This window comes from Ambystoma mexicanum, chromosome 6p (assembly GCF_040938575.1).
Source record: "Ambystoma mexicanum isolate Mex_15411 chromosome 6p, UKY_AmexF1_1, whole genome shotgun sequence".
Lineage (NCBI taxonomy): Eukaryota > Metazoa > Chordata > Amphibia > Caudata > Ambystomatidae > Ambystoma > Ambystoma mexicanum.
The window spans coordinates 1,472,215,345-1,472,238,589 of record NC_090935.1 but is presented as its reverse complement, the minus strand read 5'-3'; the positions used below and the strand labels follow the sequence as shown (position 1 = coordinate 1,472,238,589).

At 44.2% G+C, this 23,245-nt stretch overlaps 1 protein-coding gene across 1 annotated transcript in view; it reads right to left on the bottom strand.

Moving 5' to 3' along the window:
• Positions 1-14,224: 14,224 nt before the first annotated feature.
• LOC138510557 (liver-expressed antimicrobial peptide 2-like) overlaps positions 14,225-23,245 on the bottom strand; it is a 286,329-nt gene continuing 277,308 nt past the window's right edge. The window contains exon 3 of the mRNA XM_069626315.1: positions 14,225-21,229. Within this exon, the coding sequence (XP_069482416.1) occupies positions 21,193-21,229 (37 nt within the window). The 3' untranslated portion in view covers positions 14,225-21,192. The remainder of the gene's footprint in view (positions 21,230-23,245) is intronic.

The following is a 23,245-nucleotide window of genomic DNA, read 5'->3' as shown; positions in this document are numbered from 1 at the left end:
TGTTACAGTACAAAGCTTAGTTACTTAGTTACATGGTCATTAGCAATATATATACAGGTTGCAATATAGTTACATAGTCATTAGCAGTATATATACAGATTACAATATAGTTATATTACATTTGTGTTATATTACAATATACATGGCAGAAGTGGAGGAGGAAGTCCTGCACTTGCTAGTTGAGGAGAGTGGCCTTGAGGTTGTTGCGGAAGGCAGAGATGGAAGTTTCAGCTCTAAGGGTGGCAGGGAGTGAGTTCCAGAGTTTCGGTGCAATATAGGAGAAGTCTAGACCTCCCGCTGTGGCTCTCTTTATGCGTGGTATGTGTAGCTGGTTGGTGTACTGAGCTCTGGTGGGGCGAGTGGATGTGGTCCTTGATATTGCTTCAAATAGCTATGCTGGAGCGGTTTTGTTGAGGCATCTGTGAGTGATGGTGAGGATTTTCAGAGTAATACGGTCTTTGACCTGGAGCCACCGGGCTTCACGTCGGGCGTGGGATATATGGTCTCTTCTAGGGATGCTCATGGCGGCTCTAAGGGCATTGTTTTGTGTGGTTTGCAGTCTGTGAATGTTTTTGGCGGAGGTGCCAGCTAGGAGGGCATTGCAATAATCGAGTTTGGCTCCTATAGTTGCTCTAGCTATGGCCAAGCGGTTGGGGGTGGATAAGTAGGGTTTAATGACATTGATGAGTTTGGTGCTGAACGCTGATGCAGAGGCTATGGCGCTGACTTGTTTGTTCATCGATAGATTTGCATCAATGTGAACACCTAGAGTCTTGACAGAGGATGATACGGAGATGGTTGAGTTGTCTATGTTGAAGTTGTTGTATTGGGGGCTTAGTTTCGATAATGTGTTTGTCTGGCCAGGATGAGAATTTCAGTCTTCTCCCCGTTAAGACAGAGGCCATTGAACGCCATCCAAGCTTGGATAGTGGCATAGATGTTGTGAAGGGCCGTGGCGTCTTGGTGATAGTCCAGATAGGGGTAAAAGTACTTGAGTGTTGTCTGCATAGTTTGTATATGCAACAACCATAGAGTCAAGTAGGTTGAAGAGGGGTTTTGTGAAGAGGTTATAGAGGGTGGAGGCTGTACAAGATCCTTGGGGGACACCGCAGTTTATAGTGGTAGGATCTGCGTTAGCTGTGTCTTTGTTAGCTCCCTGGTCCCCTCGCGAGACCCGCTATGGACGTCTGGTAAAACCAGATGTCCAGAGGGGGTCCCGCGAGGGAACCTCGTAATAGGGCAGAATGGGATTAACGGCTCCGGCACCATTACCGGCACCGTTAATCTCATTCCGCCTGCCTCGTAATGAGGCCCATTGTGTTTGACAGGTTCATAGTGGCAACTTTTTGCCTAAAGGGTGTGTTAACCTCTGTTTCTTTGCGGTATGTTTTAGTGAGTAGTTGGTCTTCTACATAGATTGTCAAATCTAGGAAATTGATGTTAGCCGTATGTTTCGTGGCTGCTATCGTGCTTCATAGAGGTCGGCAAGTCTGCTTTCACTTTTTTACCTGGAGGAGGAGCAGCCTTTAAAAACTCGGTTTGTGTTTGGTGTGCGGAGCGCGAGGGCAGCAACAGCAGTGGACATCAGTCTGACTCACGTGTGAACAAGGTAAGAGCGGCAAGCTCTATTGGTAGCAACCTCCAAACAAAAACTAAGTTGGTCCCTCACTCCCCTGCTTTGTATCCCCAACTGGGCTGTACAACGGCATCTTGGTCTCACTGCACTTGAAGCCACGTACTAGTGACTTGAATGTTGGTGGAGAATACTTTCATTGAACGCTTCTTGCCAGTGGTTAAGTGGTGCCAGCCCATTGAAGTAGAAGTGGGATAAGCTGCTCAAGGCGAGTGCTCCTCGCTGGCTCTTTTATCAGTGAGTGGTGACTGTGGGTTTAACACCTTTGAGCCACTTGAGTGTACTTCAACTACCATGGAGGGGGAGATGGAATTGGGGGGGGGGGGGGCAAGCACACGCAGAGCCAGGTTCGACTCCATTACAGAGAACAGAGAACATGCTGAGACGAAGGAGAATGACACAAACAAAGGTCTGTCGCGGCCTATGTTGACAGCTGAACGTGACAGAGCAGTTGTGGGATCAATGACAGGCAATACAAAAGACGTAGGCCATACAAAAGATGTCGCTGCTCCTGCTTTGCACCCTTCTTCCTTATCTGATCCCTCAACCTTGCTCCCAAAATCCCAAGGGCCTTCTCTCTTAGAGAGGGGACATTAGACAGCCCATAAACGCGGTCACCCCCCTCCCCAGTGGAAGCACTGTTAACGGGGGGGCGGCTTGGCAAAAAAATACAACAACTATAATGTTACATGCTCCTCTCTTGGTCATAGATTTGGAATTGATGCCTGTTTGTGCATCCACGGACAAGCCCATTCTCGAAAATGAAAAGGGAATTATAATGGAAAAATCAGGAGTGGTTTCGGCAGAATCTCTGGGGACCGAAGGGGTGGCACAGTTCGAAAAGGCACCTGAAAACGTACTTGATAGAGAGGCAGTTGTGGCCCCTAAGCCCACAATAGTTTATTCGGAGTGTATGATGAAAAAGAGAGGAAGTGCTAATGTGGTGGGCGAAAGGGGACATGTACACCTGCCATCTTTTAAACTATCGGACATGGAGCTAGTGGAAAATGAGAGCTTCCTTGTCGGCCTATACCAAAATGTGTCCAGTAAACCGTGACAAGGCCTCTCAATGCAGGTTCATACACACCAGGCTACCATTTTCTGGACTGGCACCCAGCTGACTAAAAAAAAGAGATGTATTACGGATGTACACGCATCATCAGTTTTGCCTTTTGAGCCAGCAGATGTGGTGGATATAAATATGGGAGCTGGTGGAGTTACTTCATTGGGGAACAATTGTCCAGCGACATATTCAATATGCCTGTGGAGACGACCCCAACAAAGTCACCAGCAAGGAAAAGAAGCATACACAAAATGAACCATTGCTCTTCCACCCAGGTGAACAATTCTAAAAGACCTGACTCAAATGGTAGGTAACTCTCTCCGACCATAGCTACAGAAGCAGGAGAGCCATCCACCCGGAGGAGGGTGGGAAGAGGAACCGAAAAACTGGAATCTAGCTAGGACTCATAATCGTTATCTTCAGACTCAACACCTACTGCAAGAACTAATGCAAGGTCCGGAGTGAGCTTTAACATGAAAAATAAGAGATCAGACCAACATACTAGTGAAAGCACATCTAACTACCAGGCGACTCAAAGTAGTGAGATGTCAGCTTTAACAATATCGCTCTCTCCTTTTTTAAAACTTTATGAAGCCCTTAATGACAATTATGACTCATTCAAAACTAATTCACATTGAATCCTTTGTAAGCAACCTACAGTGTAGACTGGACAGAGAATCTGAGGCAGAATGTATCCTGCAACAACTACTCTGCATCATATGAGGGAAGTGGGAGCAAGCAAAAAACTTCAACTGAAAGCAGCAAAGGAGATTCTGAAATGGGATAAAGAATTGTCGAGAAAAGGGTGCCTCCGAGGTGCTTAAAATGACCAAATCAACCAGTACTGAAAGTGCACCAATTGGACAGGCTAAAGAAAGAGAATTGAATGTTGGGGTGGCGATTGCGCTACCCTCTACTGCCAATCAAACACCACAAGTCCCATCAACTCTATTTGGAGGGGGTTTGGAAATCACAAACCTTCCAGATGAAGGGCCTGAATTGAATGGGGGGGACAATGGCGGGTCCAGCAGGCCATCAAACCCTGTCAACGTGCATCAGACTCCACTGGAGCATGCAGTAACCGGTGAAATCGAGGAGCAAGTCGAGGATACCAACAATGACATTTTCTACTCGTGAAGAAAGAAGAAGCAATTGGCTAAAAACAAAGCTTTGCCGCAGCCGAAGCAGCAACAACAAAACAAATCAAAGAACTTACCAGCAAAAAAGCTCTTAAATCAAATGGCGCTCAGGATTTCATCCAGAATTTAAAGATTCTCCCACCTGAGCTGGCAATTGGAAAACAAAAGTCAAAGAAAAACAAGCCACTTGGAGGCATGCTGCCCGAAGTTGATATGCCCAGTGACTTGGAAGAGGCGCATCAGCCTCAGCCTTCAGTTCCCAGTGGCAGTCGGTGTGTGGAGCTGCTGGACATTGATCTAATGGACCTATCGGTCTATGATATGAACGACAGTGCCGAAGGTCCTCCAAACACACTAATCTTTGACAAAGCTGTCGGAAATCCGGAGCGTATGGATTCACCTGAAGTTCAGATAATTAGTGTAAATACACACATTGTCTCAAAGGAATCCCCCGCGGGTTAGTTCCTTACTCTGGAAGATAAATAACGCCAACTGATCTCTCCAGTCAAAAACAATGAGCCATTTAAACCCTCTAAAATTCAGCATTGGGGTGAAGAGAAGGCTAGAGTTCCAAGTATCCCCTGGTGCAAACGATGAGAATGACTGTTGGGAGCATGGACAGTCGGATCAGTCTTACAGAAGAACTTACAGGAGAAGTGGGGATGACCACCAACATAGACAAAGAGAGACTGAGCATAAAACCAAACTTGATACCAGCACAGGTGCCTATAGGCTGACGCTGACGGATTGAAACTAAATCGAACAAACATCCTGAGATTTTTCCAACATATCCCTAAATTAAGAGGCAGAACATCAGATGATATTACAGCAGTGGAGTTCCCAAGTTTAAAACAGCTAGATTAGGTTTCCGTGTACATAAGATCTAAAATAGTCTACAATTTACTATTGGAATCGGCAGAGGCCCTATCGCCACTGGTTTTTGACATCCGAGACAGGAGGGACTCTAAATTGTATGGGAGAGCAATCCCTTTGAAGCCAGAGTCAAGGATTCATACCAGCACAGAGGACAAAGAGTACCATCATAAGAGATATCAGGATCCCAAATAAAATGGGGCTGGGGTGGTCGATGGCTCCCCAAGCATGGGCAAGGCCCCATTTGAGAATAAACCCACCCCTAAGTATCTCCTTTAATCAGCAAGTAGGGGTTTGCGAGGTCGATAGTGATGCAATCTAACTCCAAAACCAACATACTGAATGGGAAGAACTGGGGATTGGTGGCCAAGACCCTAAACGTCAACAAAATTCAATAATGCCCTAGCCCCACAACTGGAGATTCGATGATCCTGGTTTCCTGGAACAAGAGATAATTTGGTCATTTGTTTAATTGTGGTCCAGGAAACCTCGTAGAATTCAACATCTTATGTTTCCGGAAACTTGGCTCTTGGCAGCTCCTCTGGTAGAGGGCTTTGACCTTAACTTAAATCCGGCTAAGAGGGGTGTGAAGGGCAGGCCATTTACGGGTCTATTAACGTTATAAAAAAATGGACCAGGGAATGAAAATAATTAAAGCGAGAAACCCCAATCCTTATATGCAAACAATCTGGTCAGAAATAAAGACCCAAGCTGATATGCCTGACCGTGTGCTGATAATAATAAATCTGTATTTGGAACCAATGGTTTGGAAGAAGGGGAGATGTGAGGCCACCGTAATGAGATTGATTGATGACTTCAGGGTGAAACTGCAAGATCCGTTGATACTTCTGTGTGGTGACTTGAACATAAATTGCATAAGAGAAACGGCACAAGGGGAAGACAATCGCTTGGGGATAAATATGGGTGACAGGGGGAAGCTAGAGCCCGAAACCTGGTTAATGGAATTGGAGGAACGTGACTTCCATATGCTGAATGCCATACTATGGGGATATACCAGCAGCCCCCACTTGGGCAAAAGGTAACCGACATTCCATCTTAGATTACTTATTTACCTCTGCAAGTGTCTCCCCTTTGATTAAATCTTTGGAGGTAATTGAAACCATGATCTGGTTCAGCTGACCTTGGGGCTACCAGTAGGGGGGAAATCAGACCATGAGGTGGCTGTTGGACAGGGAAGAAATCTTCTCCTATTAAACCGGAACAAAATGTTGCCCTTAATAATAGATACACCATAGCTCTGCGAGATAGGAATATTGGATATAATTACGTCCTACTGTTGAGGGATTACTGGGAGGTCAAGGGGGGTGGTGTGAAATCCCAGATCAAGCTAAAGCACCAATATGGCATCGAAGTTTGTGAAGTAAAAAAGGGAACTCAATAGAGATATTAGATCTCTGCAGCATTTGGGGGTGTGGAAAATGTACTCTTATTAAAAAAAGCAGAGACAACAGTATAAAAACTGGTTAATAACTCACAAGAGCACTATGTTGCAAAGGGATGCTGAAAACATGCTTAAGATTCTGGCAGCCAACGACTCTAGGAGCCTAGGGTGCCTTTTAAACGTGTAGGGTGGTTTGCCACTGGCGCTCCAGGGTACCGGAGTGTCGGAAGAGACTTGGGTTGCTTTCTTTGGTGCCTTGTTGGGTAAAGTGCGAGAGAAGGAGACCCAATTGAGGATTAGCACAGAAGGGGCAAGGTGGAATCTGGGCATTACAAAAGAGGAGGTTCTTGGGTTGATAAAAAGGCCAAGTAATTTGAGAGACTCAGGCCCAGATGGCCTTTCGAATCTAATGCTTAGACAAGATCCAGACGAGTGGGCATTTTTCTATTTGAACCTCTTCAATACAATTACGATCAGGAAGGTTGTCCCGGATTCCTGAAAAAGGGCGGTGGTTTTCTCGATCTTCAAGAAGGGTTGCAGGTCGGATCCAAAAAACTAAATTCTTTGCATCCCTCATCCTGGTGAGATTGAAGCAATGGATGATTGACTCAGGGCATTATAACGAGAGGCAAACTGGATTTGTTAGGGAGGTGGGATGCAGCTTGAACCTGTTCCTGTTGAGCATCCTCAAAGTTAGGGCAATAAAGGAGAAGTGAAAAATGTACGTTGCTTTCATTGAATTTTCCCAGGCATTCGATAGCATTGATCGTGATCTGTTATGGGCCAAATTGACCTCATGGGACTGCCCTAAGGACCTTTTGGCTCCAATATAGGCTCTATACTCTAATACGTCTATGCAGATCAGACTGACCCAGAAGTTATCTACAGAAATCCCTACATCGATGGATTTGAAACAGGGCTGCCCACTCGCCCCACAGGTGTTTCATTTATTTATATCACATTTAAAGGCGGCAATCGAGGCAAGGCGAGTGGTGTATTTCCACCTAAAATGAACAGGGAGCCAGTAGGTTGGGTGCTATATGCAAACGACTTGGTGATTCTAAATTAGATGCCCTACAGATCTAAGTCCAGAAGAATGGCCTCAAAGTAAATCCGTTAAAGTCAATGATACTGGTGCTAGAAAGCCTAAAAGGGCACAAGCGAAATCCTTTTACCTTGTGACTGGGAAATGAAACAGTGAATATAGTGGGAAATGTTAGATACCTGGTAATCCAGATAAATCCTAGCTTAGACTACAACCCCGTAAACTGGAACCCAAAGCTAAGATGAAGAACTTAGCTACCCATATGTTTAAAATACACAAGAAGTTTGGCAAGTTCTCACTCATACCAATCCTGAAATTCTAGTAAAAGGTAATCCCAATGATAGCATATCGAGCAGAGGCCTCATTATATCTACCATGGGAAATGTGGCCAACGTTAGAAGGCCTCTTCTGGAAACGAACTGAAGTGGGAAAATGGGAAAACACCCTCCCCCCCATATGCACCAAAGCAATGGCCCAGGACATCAAGGCCCAAGCACCCCCCGCGAGAGGAGTTCGACCCCCTCACTTCATTATCAGACGGACAGGTCCCCTGTGTCCGCGGCCCACACGCCGGGGAGCCTGCCCACTACCACGTCCGGGAACCGCAGATGTCATCATCATGGACCAACTCGACTAGACAACAGCCACAAGCGCCATCATCGTTATCGATGCCATGACGACATAGCCTACAGACAGGGGCACACATGCCACCATGCACCCTGGTCACTCACACACCATCCCACACGAAGAACATACTCAGTGCTATGACATAGAGGACCGACACACCCACAGACACGCATCGTTGTTATTTTTCACATAGACCTCTTCCAGCACAGCCGAAACGCAAGACGCCTGAAGAGCTTGTGTATATATATATATATATATATATATATATATATATATATATATATTTATATACACCTATGCTTGCAGATGCTTCCTCGCTACCTGTTCCTGTGAAGACGTCCCCCTATATATCTACTGCTGCTTGTGACGCTCGATCACTCATACCGATTCCTATACTATGGATCATGTACCGCCATCCAGAAACCAGGCCAAGGTAGGCCGCAAAGCAAGAGTCTCCAGGCAGGAGCCGCGCATCTGAAAACCCTCTCATACAAAAAACAAGCGCTGATCACACAGAATGAGCCCCAACGAGAGCCCAATGCCAAGGCTGCAATGTAGCCATTCACATGCCGCGCTCTTCGCGCCAAGGTTACACCTGCCAACGCGAATGTCCCTCTGAGCTGAAATACAAATCAAATGCTCATAATTCTGCCTCAGCTACGGTCTCTCCACAGTTGACCAAGCTAAACTGACAAGATGCCAAGCCAGCAAGACACAGAGTCGCCGGAGTCCCACGTCTGGGATGCGAGTTGCAACAATGAAGTGACAAGTTGGACCCCTGCAGCGGTGGGAAAGACATGCACATGAGCCACTAGCCAGACCTGTCCATTGTCCACCATTAACACATAGTTACACATTGTTACCAGCACCAGGTACACTGCGAGCTGGGAACAGTGATGGTCCCAGGCTTGGGGGCTCGCAGATGGACCAATCAAAATACAGGGGGCTAACCACTGACGCCATCCTGGGTAGCCAATCACCGTGTCCGCTTGTAACCAATTTCATGTAACAAACTGTTAGGGACGAACCAAGAGTACCACCTGACCTGTCCTCATCCAATAACCCACCTTTCTATATGCTCCTATACTAACCCTACCACTCGGGAAGCCAACCCGAAGTGGTGGTAGGTTTTTGGGACAATTTTCCCAGGTGACGCAAGTAGCGCATCATACTACGGTAAAAAAGGGCCTGCGAGCCCCACGAAGAGTGAGAGCGTCTCCCCGGATGCATACGGGCCGAGAACAATCCCTGCCGTTACTATAATAAACAGCAGTAACTAGATTGCTCTTGTGTGTGTGCCTTCTACTCCTTCTGGGACGCAGGAGGAGTTGGAGCCTCCCCAGCCCCAGAGGTCCGTGGACGGCTCTGCCGGCCCCCCGGAAATCCACCGACAGAATACTCCACTTACCAAGAAGTGTCCCAATAGCAATTATAAGGCATGAACTGGGACTACTATTAATATATGCTATAGTGGCTTGGAAGTCCCTACTGCCGTATCGAAAATTAATCAGAGAGAAGCTGCCCCCACAATTTTATGTATTAAAACCTAAAAAAGGAAACAAGTTGGATGGGGTCATAGAACTGTGGCAGAAGCGTTGCGCCGCAATATTGCGATACGCAGACGTTACTGAGGAGCTGTTGAAGTCCAACCCGGACGCAGCTAATAAGAAAATATCGGACTGGGATTAGATATACACAGAAACAATTAAGACACAATATAGATTATTCGAATACATGGGTATGGAACCAAAAACTTTGTACGTATATGAGTTTCATTACCTAACCCCTTGGGATGATGAGCCAGATGCAGTTCCTCTTTGTGTTTCCCCTCCGGATGAAATCGGATCCTTTTATGCTTTAATGTCAAAGACCATGAAGATGTTTGGTCTAGTGCAAGAGGAGCAAAAGAAGGAAAGCTTGCTCTACCAATGGCATGAGCAACCCATAAAGTCGATTGTGAGAATCTCTTTGCTTGAAGACATATGGCAAGACGGTCCTCTGCACCTCCAAAGGACAGATTTGATAAAAAGTATGATGCCTCAGGACATAACCCAGCCCTGTCCCTGTGGTGTCTGCAGCAGCCTGCAAACATCCCTTTAACCCTTCCTCTGCTTGCTCTGTTCCCTTCGGGAAACGAGTCATATCAACAGCTGCCACGACCATCAAGATGGCTAATGTAGTGGGCATTTTGTCCAGGTACAACAGGGAAATTTGGTTCAAGATGGGCCCAATTCATGAATTCCAGCCTGACGGAAAGAAGGAGGCTTCATCCTTCTTCAGCAGGGGTGATGGGGTTTTGGATCACGCGATCACCGTCTCTATTGACATTGCGTACACAGGTTTCCGACAGCTTGGAAATGGCACTGTCCTACACATGCCGGGCTGGTTCAAGGCCACCAACTTTCGAGCAGAAGTCCTGTGAAGGTGGTGGACATGCCTTTTAATGGGATTGACCTCTTCAGGCCGAAGTTAGTTGAGACCTTGCAGACCATACAAGCTGACACAAAGATAGCTCGTTCTCTCAGCATGCTGCAGCAATGCCCCCAGTCCTTTCAGAGGGGAAAATCCTGTTTCTCCGTAGTGCACCCCGCTCAGCCGGCGTCTTGTGGGATAGACGCGCCCACAGCTCAGACGAGTGCTTCCACCTGACGGTTAAGGAACGCATAGTTCTATTCCTATGTTTCGAACATATATTGTTGGACTATAGACATTTTTTTAATGTTTCACCGATTCCCTCAGTGTAATTTTTTAGTCCCTTTTTACACATGGGCACACACATGCGGGCAGTGTGCACCTAATCTGCACACACTTCTCCTCGACCAGGCCACCAAACCTCCCATGCTGTTGATTTCCTACTGCATCTGCCTTTCACCTTGTTCTAACTTTTGTCAGTGCAGCATGTCTGATGCGCTGGCACAGCAGCTTTAATTCCTACAGGGATTCTTTTTATATATATTGTTTCTCTGGTAATTATGTGCCGGATGCATTCCTTTAACTGGAACTTCAACTGGGGCCAGTATTGAACACCAAGGCTCCCTGTTGCTTCCCCAAAACAAAAGCTCCACCCGGGGAATTGCAATGGGTGGCTGTAACAGCAGGCAGGGATTGTGTATTCTCACCCGCTGTTCACGCCACCTGATTGGTTGGTTAACCCTCCCGAGGCGTGCATATAGCTTTCATGCCCTGCCAGGAGGGCGGACATGGCCGGTATTTGCCATTCAGCCCGAGCTAAGGTTGGCTCAAGTGAAGCAAAGGCCTCAGCTCAGGCTGTGGGCCGTTACTGGCCATGTTTGCCCAACTGGCAGGGCATGAAAGCTATTTGCACCCCGGGGTTCGTCCAGGATGCGAATGGCTTTCATAATTTCTGCACTGCTTGCGCAGCCGATCTCCCGATGAAAAATGAAAACAAAACAAATGAAAACAGGAAGAAAAAAAAAAGATGGCCACCACCATATAGATAAGGTACTAAATCCCTTTTCCATGTCTATGGCGGCCAGACGGGAGGAGGACTGGCAACGGAACGCAATGCTCCCGTCCCAGCGGAAGGTTGAGGGGCGGGGAGGGGCATCGGGTCATTTTAGGGGTAGGTGGGGCACCAGGGAGATGCCCCCTGTTGCCTCCCACATTGAAAAAAAGGGGGGGAAAAGCACCACCCGTGGTAGAGCCCCGGTTGGCTGGGACAGCGGGCATGGATTGTGTATTCTTGCCCACTGTTCCAGCCACCTGATTGGCTAAGCACCCTTCAATGGGTGCGAATAGGGCTTCTCATGGGCAGGTCCCCAAGGTAGGTCTCTCATGAGCGATGGAGAGGGAGATGGATTTAGGTACCTCGGAATCAACCTGAGGCTGCCTCCCTTCCAAGGCATCCCTTGTCACTCTCTACTCCTATAATATTCTCCATGATTAGCCTTTTTTCTTACTCATGCCTTCTTGTCCTGCCTGGTCTGGCTCACTGGAACCTTCCCCTGCTGACTAGCTAAATCTTCACTCTTCCTATGGGCACATGGTTCCCTTCTAACCTCTTCTCTTTGACAACTTTTTCTAGCCGGTAAGCTATCACCTCTTACAACTCCTGGGAGCCCAATATCCCCCTAATTTTCCTCACTGTTTCCTACCACCTTCGCCCATCTCTCGACATAAAACATCCCCTCATTTCAGTTCTGTTGCCAAAACAGCCTGATGGAACCACCTCCTCCTTCTTATTCAAACCAACTCCTCCTGATATAAGTACATTCCCTTTGGGACCTACATCTCCTCCTCCTGATTTAATTGCCACCATGTTATCGACGTTAGCCCTTCCTAATACAATAACCGCCTCGTCAACTCCTGATATACCTACCTACTGCTTTGTAATCACACCACCTACTCTTTAAATAAACTTCTCCTTAGCCATTCTGTCACCACCTGATATAACCTGCTCCTCCTTCTTAGCCACACAACCCCCTTGTGAAACAATCTCTTTCATCTTCTTAATCATTCTGCCACTACCTGATCTAGCCACCTCATCCGGTTTAACAATACTTCTACCTCCTGATAAAACCTCCTTGTCATTCTTAACCACCCCACCATCCTTTGTTCTAACGACCTCCTCACCAGTTCTGACAAGTCTCCTCTCCATCTCTCTCTCTCCAAACCTCCTCCATCTTTTCTGTTCCAGCTCTCTCCATACCGCTCTCCCCTTCAACCACATCCAGACGCCAGTCATGCCCAAGTGACTCAGGTCAGGATATATCTTTAATGTGGAATACCTTCTCTTGGGAAGAATTTTGGGTGAGGGTCTACACCTGGGTTCTCAACCCAGCCTTGCCTTGATATTGATTGCACTTCCTGGGGTTACATGGCATAGACGAGGCCAGGACCAGACCTGTCTGGGCACTGGTGGCCATTTTGGATTTCCAGTGTGAGTCGGGAGAGATAGGAAGAGCTGTGCATGAAACTAGTGTCCCTGTGTTAGGCTGCAGAGAAAGTAAGTACAGTTTGGTGGGAGTTCGGGTGTTCCTAACCATATTGCAAGGTGTTTCAGGGTGTTCTCATATATTTGGTGAGTTATTGCATGCACAGAATTCTCAAGCAGGTATGCAGACTTTAGGGCAGGTCGTGGACCCAGAGAGGACTGTGATCTCTGCAGATGGGTCTGCAGATCCAGAGAGGTCTGCAAATCTCACGGGACTCGCAGAAAAGCCATGGTGGACTAACTGACGGAGCTTCAGTCACCTCTTTAGAGGTTTTAAGGCAAGGGGAGGATTTTTGACTGGGACGTCTAATTGCATTCAGGTGACTGTGCCATGCCAGGTGACATGGACCCAAGGACAGGCTACCAGGGGATCCTCACCTACCAGGGGATCCTACCAGGGAATCCTCACCATTCTAACCCCAGATCCAACATTCACTGGGTCAGGAAGACAACTGGCCCCATGAGGCACTCTGTGGTCCCCAGGGCTAGGAAAGGGCTTTTGTCACAATACCAATTCTAAGGCAGAGCATTTTTTGCAGTCTTTAATGTAAAAGAATGAGGGTGATTTGTATCTGGTTTGGATTTTAATTTTAGCATTGGTCATCTGGATTTATTATTATATAGCTTAGGCTAGTTTAACTGAAACTGTGGGATTAGTATTAGTGTACAGAACTTTGGACCTAAAGGATAAGTGTCTAAAGTAAACTGAGAACATTGAGTTGTTTTTTGAAAGAACGAGAGACGTCGTTCACAAAAGGGTGCCTCCTGTTGGATTGCACATCTTGCTTGCTGCCATGATGAAAAGTGTACTCCTGTAAAAATGTGAGTTGCAAAAAAGGTGCACACCCGAGAGATACACAGCAAGCATTTCTGAGGGCTTCTCATTGAATTCAGAGAGTGTCTGGTTGATACAGAGAACTGCATATGTAGAAACAGGAACTTTCTACATGTAAAACCCTGAAGCTTAAAATGAACTAAATTGCTCAGCATATTTCTATAATTCGAATGCCATGTGTAGGGAAAATATGTCTGTAATTTTAAAATGTCTCCCTTTCCTTTCAATGGTGAAATTATGTGAAAATGCAATTATAAATGAACAGATACATTTGTAAATTCTAATAGAAAATAACCTGTTATTCGTTTTCAATCGTTGTATCTTGTCATACATTTCATTTAATTTGGAATAACACTGCCATTTTTTTAACTTCAAATTGAGCATGCCTGAAGAAGTAATTGGTTGTGGCTTGGGGGAATACAACTACAACCTAAGGAATGCAGTTATAAGACCCTGGTCATGAATAAAGACTTTGATATTGTGTTAATGTATGATTTCCCTGCCTCAATCCTGTTTTAACCAATCTCAGAGCTAATGAAGGTCACAAGACAATCCAAGAGTGCATTACACTGAAAATCACACGTTTGGAGCTTCATACGTCAGAAAATGGGGGGAAAAAGCCTATTTCACATGAACCACCAGTGACACCTGCAGGCGGAATTCGGCATTTATTTGACTTATAATTCTTGTCAAACTGAAGAAAAAGTTATTTGTCTTTGAAATAAAAAATGTAATCATTTGAAAAATCCTATCTTTAGAAAGAAAGGTCCTACCAATTTACACCTAATTGCAATTTCTATCTAAAAATTATATCTTGCAGTCACCTGAAATTTGCATGGGGCATGATGGATTAAGATAAATAGGAAAAAGAATGATCTCTGCAAATACACAATGTACAAAAACATTGAATGTCTTAAATTATTCTTTCTGATCTACAAATGATAATGTTCAACATTTGCACATTCACATCCACAGTTAAATAAAAATAAAGGAATGCATCTCCATAACACGAGGAGTGAAATTCCTTCCCACCTTTGCAGTCATGGGACTGGTGGAAGCCACACCTCAGTTACAAGATGTGAAGAGGAGTTGTGGATTATAAAATAGCTCGCACAGAGATACATTAGGATATATTTAATATTTGGAAAGGAACATTTAAGAATATTTCTGGATATAACTGGAGAGGCAGATGGCTGGGGAGCTGAAACCACCTGGATGACTGTTTTCCAGGCAGGCTGGAGAAGAAATAGAAGCCCTTTCAGAGAAAGATGATCAGCTATATAATGGAGACTGGGTTCCAGACAGCCAGCTGAAAAGAACCTTGCTGAGGCAGCTGCTCCAGATTTTGTCTATGCTGATTCCCCACAAATGAGAAGCCATATTTAAAATGTAAGTAGTACCCTGTGATAAAGGCAAACTGTCCCTTTAGAATATCCATGATAAAATCCCAGGAATCGAAGGGGCTGGGAACCAGGGAGAATGTTAATGTGACAAAGATATAGGTGCAGTGTTAAATAAAATGCCATGTGTCTCCCATTTACATTGAGTATAAAGTGAGATGTCATTTTCTTAAAGCCTATTGCATTTTTTTTATTGAGAGGTACAATTAAAATAGTATTTTCTGCACTTGAATGCACATTGCCTTTGTAGAATTATACCAAGTTAAAATAGAATCCTTGGCTCATGCCGGCACAGAATTATGCAGGCTATAGTATTGTCATGATATACTATTACCTAATGTGATATTATACAAATTTGCAGCATGTGTAAGTCTAGTCATAAATTATATGTTTGTGCAACAAAATTAGTACAAAGAATTCTTTCTATTCATAGAAAATTATGCAAAATGTTAAACCCCTGCAATCCTTCATACTTGAATGCGCAGACAGATCAATGTGTAAAGTGAAAGGGCAAGGGTGCCTTAATAAGGTACCTTTTGCTGGAGAATATTACATCTCCAACTCAAAACAACCTGCAAATCAGAAGGAAAATTAATAGGAATAGATGGAGGACTACACACATATACAGTGAAATCTGTGCACACATATGTAGATTGAAAGTTATACATATATATAAATCGAAAACTTACAAACGTATGTTCGGGAAAACTGCAGGTATGTATTCTGAGAAGACTGCACACACATGCATTCAGAGAAGAGTGTACAAGCCTTGAGAGTATTATTTTCCTAATCCAAACCTGTACAAGCCTTATACAACCTGTTCTGGCCTACATTTAAATTACTTGCACCTAGCCAATACATTCACAACCCCACACTTATACAGGTTCATTTTGTAGAATGAATATATGTGTATGAATGTCAATTGTTCAAGTAACCTTTCTCTGATACCATACTTGTTTTATACTGGAGAAAATTAAGTTTGTTTGAAGAAGTTTCAAAATGTTTTTGTATCAATCTGTACACACACTGGCCAATAAGAGGTAATGCTATCATTGACTTATACAGTGCTGCTTAGATCATACAAGCAGTGCATTTAAAATGCCTGGTGTCTTTTAGTGCATAATATATACCTAGAATTTATTATGAAAATTAATGTGTGTGTGAATTATATTAGTGAGATTCATAAAGGCAGGGATGATAGGGAGACATTTCAGTTTCTGTGCTAATTTCCTTTAACCTGAGATACCCCCAGCACTTTTGCTGGACTCTGGACCTTTTTTTTATTTAATCTCCTGAGTTAGTGGAACTTTTAACCCCTCGTTCAATCTTTCGCTCTGACTGGGATTTTAATTCTTACTGTTTTAGGGAGTCTGGTAAGCTCCCCATGTTTAATACAGGCATCTGCTTTTTGCTTGTTGGCACCCAGCACCCTCTGTGCAGTGTCACTGAGGAGTCCCTTGGACTTCTCTTTATGTTTCAATACATTTTCTTGTGAGAGCTACAGTTCCCAAGAATAGTAAGATAACTTCTATCTTACTTACCTTTTCTTTTGTGGTTCCAGCTAACACCACCCTATGTGGGGTGCTGGGGTGTGGAGGGTTACATTGTAACTACCTTCCCCCACTCCTCATGTAACATTTTGTTAAATGGCCCCTGTATTCTTTTTTCGCCATTTTCTGTTTGTCTGTTCCTTCTGGGCTTTTCTCCTATCAGTTAGAGTAGATTTGAGTCCTTTGTAAGTTTTGCCTTTGGCGGGCTTCAGCCTTGAATTCCACCCAGGCTCCAGTGTGTCTTGGAAGGTAGGAAGTGAGGGAGGAGCCCGAAACTTCACTGTCCTTTGTCTGTAGGTATGCCTGGCTGAAACCAGTTCTAAGTGGGTGCTAGCTGTCCGGCAGGACAGTAAACCCCCAGGTGATTGACAGCTCTATGAATGTGAATTAATGGGTTCCAGCATATAAGGCGAGGATTTTGCGGACCACAGGCAGAGTCGACCACTGGAACAAGGAATCCAAATCAGAAGACAAGCAGAGACGCTAGCAACATCTTCTAAGACTTCAGAAGCACCAGTGAAGGCCTGCAGCTGTGCTGACCCCGTTTTCAAATTGACAGGGAAGACCCGGCAAGGATGACTTCCTCCCTTAGGCTGGTGGGACCAACTAGCCTTAAGACGTTCTTCACCCCGATGTCCTGCGACCTTCCTGGGCTGCAGAACACCAATACCCGGGGTACCTGGACCATTATCCAATGCATCGTCTTCTGAAGATCAAATCCAGCTGAAACTTTTCCTGCACCTCTGTGGACCTCCAGAGACGGGAATTCTTCACCCTTCACTAAAAGTCCTCTCAGCAGAATTCAGGACCGAGTAATCAAATAGAATCCAACCGGCTATATTTGTTTCTTCTCGGTACTGAGAAACAGACGCTCAAACCGCAAAGAGCTGCTGAAGTGAGCCAAATCCATTGCTGCCGACCCCTCCTCCTGTGTGCTGCCGAAAAAGCCTGCCAGAGGTCCCCCCTTTCATCACCACGACCAAGGAGCAGGAATCAGGGTCTGCAACATTGCACCTAGAAGGAAGCCAGCTACAATTTCATTTGACTTTGGACGTACTGGTTTTGCCATAAGTCCATCTTCTTGATCCTACTGGCATTGGCTATGCTGGTTCCTCCATAGACTTTAATTGTGAACACTTTTAGAGTTAGGCAACAGACTGCCTATATCCCTCTGGCAAAGTGTTCTTGTTATAAACAGGTGCTAGCTGTGTTCTGTCTAACCTTAAACATTCCCTCCCGCTCAATTTTGCAAAGTTGATACATATAAGTGCTGCTACTGACCATAACTGGCGTCACTCTGTGTGCTGGATATGTAAAGTATAGAAAAAGTTGCTCACCTGCATTATTGTTCCTTTTATAATTTGATTCCATTTCTAATTGAATGTTATTGCTAGTTGCTGCATTTTAGATTTGCTTGTGTGCCTTTTGTATATATTAATAAATATATTTTAATATAACTTTAAATAAGTGTTTTCTTGGGTCTATGTGTGTACTGATTTCTTTGTACTGCTCTACAGCTCACATAACTCACACCTTAAATAAGCCAGGCTGCTCAGCCACTGTACCGACTTGTGTAGTAGAGGCCTATATTAAGAGTTGGGTCCCTAATACCAAGAGATAAGTATTATGAGGTCCCTCACCAGTTTGGACTTTAGAAAAGCGTACCTAATACGGGAAAATCTCGTATTACTGACCAATGATTTTTGTACCTATGACATTGTAGTGATTTTCCTGGTATAAAGCTGGAGACCTCTTTGTCAGGTTGACTTCAGTTCTTTTAAATACATTTCGAGTTTTGAGAAATACACAGGCTGCTTTTCTTACCCAGAATTGTTGGGTGGGATTCTACATCAGGAATAGTAAACTAGCTGTGCTGCCCTAGTGGAATCAATAAATGAACCAAAAATAGTTATACACAGCAAACTAGGAGAAAAGCACACCATTTGTTACACTAGTTTGCCGGTGGTTGCTTAGTTCATCATAGATTTAGAATATTTAGGAAGATTTGCATTGTGCTGTTAAGATCACATTTTTGTAAAATATAAGGCCTCATTAAGAGGTGGGCGGTAAGGGATTACCGGTACCGGTAAGGGCACCGGTACTGGTAATCCCTTACCGCCCTATTACGTGTTTCCTTTGCGGGTCCTCCCTTAACGCCTGGTTTTACCAGGCGTTAAGGACGGGACCCGCAAAGGGACTTTGGTGCTAATAACGGTACTGCAATTTGCGGTACTGTTATTAGCACCTTCCCCATTTCCATTGAGGCCTATGGGGGCTCAAATGGGAATGGGGACGGGCCCTGGTGAATGGGGAATTACCGCCCCCGCCAACCTTGGAATGGGGCGGTAATAGCTCCATTCACCAGGGCGGAGTCGGTAAGGATTTGGAGGCAGCCATGGCGCTAATAGCGCCATGGTTACCTCCAACCTCGTAATGTAGCCCCTAGTCTTCTTTTGTTAATTGGTAAAGTGGAAGCCTCTATAATGTACTTCAGGAGCTTTTATTTATTTATTAACATTTATAAAGCGCACAGCAGCCCGGAGGCATCGTAGCGCCGTTACAGACAGTAAGAAATCGTTGCTGGTTACAAAAAAACTTGGTTACAGGATACTGAAGCATATAAGACACACATGGTTACAAGGTCGTACAGGAGTATGCAGAGGACCTGGAGTGGGTGACGGGAGGCAGGGGGGGTGAGAGTTAGTTAAAGAGTTTGGTTTTGAGACCTTTGAGGAAAGCAGTGAGGGAGGTCTCAGCCCTTAGAGCTTTGGGTAGGTCGTTCCAGAGTTTGGGAGCTATGTGAGGAAAACCAAACCCCCCTGCTTTGGCTCTTTTGATGGGTGGGATGCAGAGTGGTTGGCAAAATGGCTTCTTTTGGGGTGCTCAGAGGAGCTTATTTATCTGCCGGGAGCTGAGACTCATTCTATTTTGGGTTGAAGTTTCTTTATATTTCACGTTTTTCAAGTCATTCGTGAACCATGTGTTTGCCTTATGGTGGGTAGGTTTTATGTTTTTTTACCTGGTGCCAATATGTTTTGTGACCTCTCATATTCTCTATTATGGTTTGATATGGAAATATGTGGCATATTAGTGGCAATTGGGCCTAATCTGGAGAGGTTAAATGTTTGCCCAAGGTTTTCATTTGTTACCATTTTAATTTTGCTGAAATTGTTTTAGCTATCCATGCTTACATTTTTCTTACTGTGCTTTGGATTCCATTAAGAAGTAAGTCGGCCTCATTACAAGGCCAGCGGTAACCGTGCCGGTAAAACCAGCAGGTTGCCCCCAGACTTGTACATTTGACCGGCGCCTGGCTTGCCGGAAACACAGGGGCATTACAACCCCGGCGGCGCGGGAAGTCAGGCGCCGGTAAAATGTTGTTCCCCATTCCCATTGAGTCCCATCGAACTCTATGGGAGTGGGGAACACGGAAGCACTGGCACCGCTAATAATGGTGCCGGTGCTTCCGTGAAAGTCTGCCTACCAAGGCCGCTGTGCCAGGCAGGGTCAGACCTGTCAGGTACAGCAACTCCAGCAGGCAGACTCAGAGTGTGCAGGTCCAGTAACAAAGGTGCTGGTAGGCTTACCAGACCGGCACACTTGTAATAAGGCCCAGTGTCTCTAAGCCTATGACCTATTGCGTAGTTACATTTGAAACCAATTGATAGTGGATAAAATAAACACATTCTTGTTTAGTTAGAAAGTAAACATCTTTTTGGATATATTTCTGCATGGCTTTCACAAAGAATTTGTGAACTTTGTCCCCCACATTTTACATCAGTTATGCTCTAAATAATGTGTAATAAGGTGGTTGAGAAGGAGAGATCTATTGTCACACATCAGGTCAGGCGTGATGGGTTCATCCTACTTCTGTTCTTCACATTCTGTTACCCACAGTTTTTTCTTGTTCCAATCGAAGCGTAGAACTAGAATTACCAAAACATAAAGAAACAAGAATGTGGACTGGAAGGACTGTTCATGTGACATCTGACAGCTTAAGTTGTGTTTTGAATTCCATGTCATGGAACAGAGCACAGTTAGTAGTCAGCAGTTGTCTAACCTAACTTTGCATCAAGCCAGGCGAGAGAGGTGCAATCTGTACCATTTGTTTCTTTTTGTTTCCATTAAAAAACTGCTCTGCAAGCGAGAGAAAGTCAAGGAGGCAGTGCAGAATGTTCTGCAGATATTGCTATGGGAAAACTGGGGATGTGTGTGTGCTCTCCTGTGGAAGGCATGCAGATTACATTTTTTGAATAAAGAGTTTTGTTTGGTTCCTGCAAAAAAATCCCTTTTTTTTCCAAAAGCAAACCGCTTGGTACATTTTCCTTCTGCGCATATAAGCAATCAACTCTCGTGGATGATTAAGAAAAAAAAGTAGTTGATGAAAACAAATGTACACAACTCGTAGGAAGAAATATTTGAAAGTTCAACATGCAGCATATTTCCATTAGAGCTCTGTAAATTGCAATGTACACCGATGTGGACAAAGAGGCACCACATAGCAATGAAACACATGTGAAGGAGCATGCCTTGCGGCATGTGGCCGTAGCAGAATCAGTGAAATGGGACATCCGGTGTTGCAAGTCCCCATGCTGAGAAGGTCTCAAGTTCCTACAGCTGAGAAGGTCTCAAGTTCCTGCAGCGTAGCTGATGGTGCTCTCACCTTCCTGTCTAAGATGAAAATGTTTGCAAAGAACATTTGCCTGACCTGTAGAGCAAAAAGAAAAGAATGTGTGTTACTTACTGTTATGTTTAGAACAAAAAGATTTCAGGCGTGAGGTATACCACTTTTTGATCCAAGTACCATACACATGATTCAGGGGGCTTTGCGAACTTACAGTCAGCAGCACATATGCATGCACCATCCATCGTTATAAATATTCCTCAAGTCCCAGCATATGAGCAAGCACAGGATTCATCTGCATTATTGTAATATATCCAACTTCCTTTTAAAGCTTCTAGATTTCAGATATCTTCATGGATAGAAACTCAATGCCCTGCAATTAAATTGAACATGACCGCAAATAACTCTTAGTAGGGAACACTACAACAATGAGGGTCAATGCAGCCCTACAGATAAGTCACGTACGAGCCATTTTTGCTCCCTAAATACAGGCAAATAGTTCTCCAAAAAAAGCTTTGAGAAAAGCTACTAGTAAACAATGTGCGTGTCTGCCCCTGCGTAACTCTACAGATATGCTCGGATCAGTAGTACCAGCAGAGCAGTGCCACAGGAAGGTGCTCTAATATCCAACTTTAAGGTAAATGCCCTTTTTTTTAATATGGATGAAGTTCTATGTGCAAGTATGGATTACAAAATTATATTTGTTTAAAAGTTTACATATGTTTTACTTGCCTAGATTCCATTGGCAATGGGAATACTTTGTTTTAACTCCCTAAAAATCATTTTACTACCAACTTAAAAAACGTAAACTTAAAAATAGGCAGGGAAATACACCGACTTCTAAATCTTATCTGGAGGCATTGTCATGGTACACCACAGAACTCATTACTCAACTAGATGCAAAAGTGGATAGTTCTTTTTAGGTATACTACAGGATACTTGTTGAATTCGCCTTAATTTATGAATTGAGGACACATGTTCTAAAGGCGGGGGTGGGGGCAGTTATACATGTACAGCCCTTGCAATACATGCAGAGTGCATGAGCGTTGGCTGCACAGACAGCCAAAGTTCCATTGCCTACATGTCGGAGAACAAAGGATATAATGTCCATAATTATTGTCGCATGCATAAGAATTCACATTTTTGCCAAATGTCTTTTGCATAGAAATGTTTATTGTGCAATTGTGGCATTTCATGCATGTGTTTTACAGTGATGGCAAAAGAAATGTCCAGCATGTACACACCTCAGAAACCTTTGTGGCTTCACAGAATATGCCTTGTGTGCATCGCCAAAATGTTTTGTCCTGAAATATGCCTAGATCTGGTGTGCCCTAAAAATAAATATTGTAAATGATGCGTCCAATTTAAACTATTTGTGTAATTACCACATCTCTGCAATATTTCAAAAAGAATTTCACACTGCAATTCTCCAATATAGAGCATAAAAACATTGCAACATTCTGGAATGATAAGTAATTTAATCTAATAGCCATATTACAACTCTGTGACAGATGACATTGGTTTTACCTGACAACAAATCATTACATTAATCCTCGTTATCGGAGTACTGATGACGTTCAATGGCTACTTTTTTAAAATGGTTGTTAAATATGGTATATGAGATAGACCCAGCCCGGTCCTAAAGACATTTGTTTCTACTTTAAAGGTTTTTGTAACACACTCATGTGTCCATCTCTAGATTTAATTTTAAAAATTAAAGTTCTGGTTTTAACCAGGTTTTGAAATGTACAGTGGAGGGATCCGAACAGAAGCCTTCTTTGTCATTAGAGAACTAGGGTTGTACATGGTCTAGATTATAACTGATCTATGGGTTGTAGGCTTGCTCTTACTCCCCACTCCTCCATAGACTCTGCTGTATTTTCTGGGGTTACCATTATGGCTTAGTAGACTGAGGAAACCTATCATCTATGAGAATATCAACTCGAAGCGAAATTAACTGTGCTGCCTGAACAATAATAGAGTGTTCAATTTGACTTTGATCTGTCACATTTAATTATCTTTGTTTTAAATATATTTATGCTCAGTTCATTCTGAGCATGGAGCTGTTGCCTTTTGAAACCCAAGACCTCTTGGTATTAA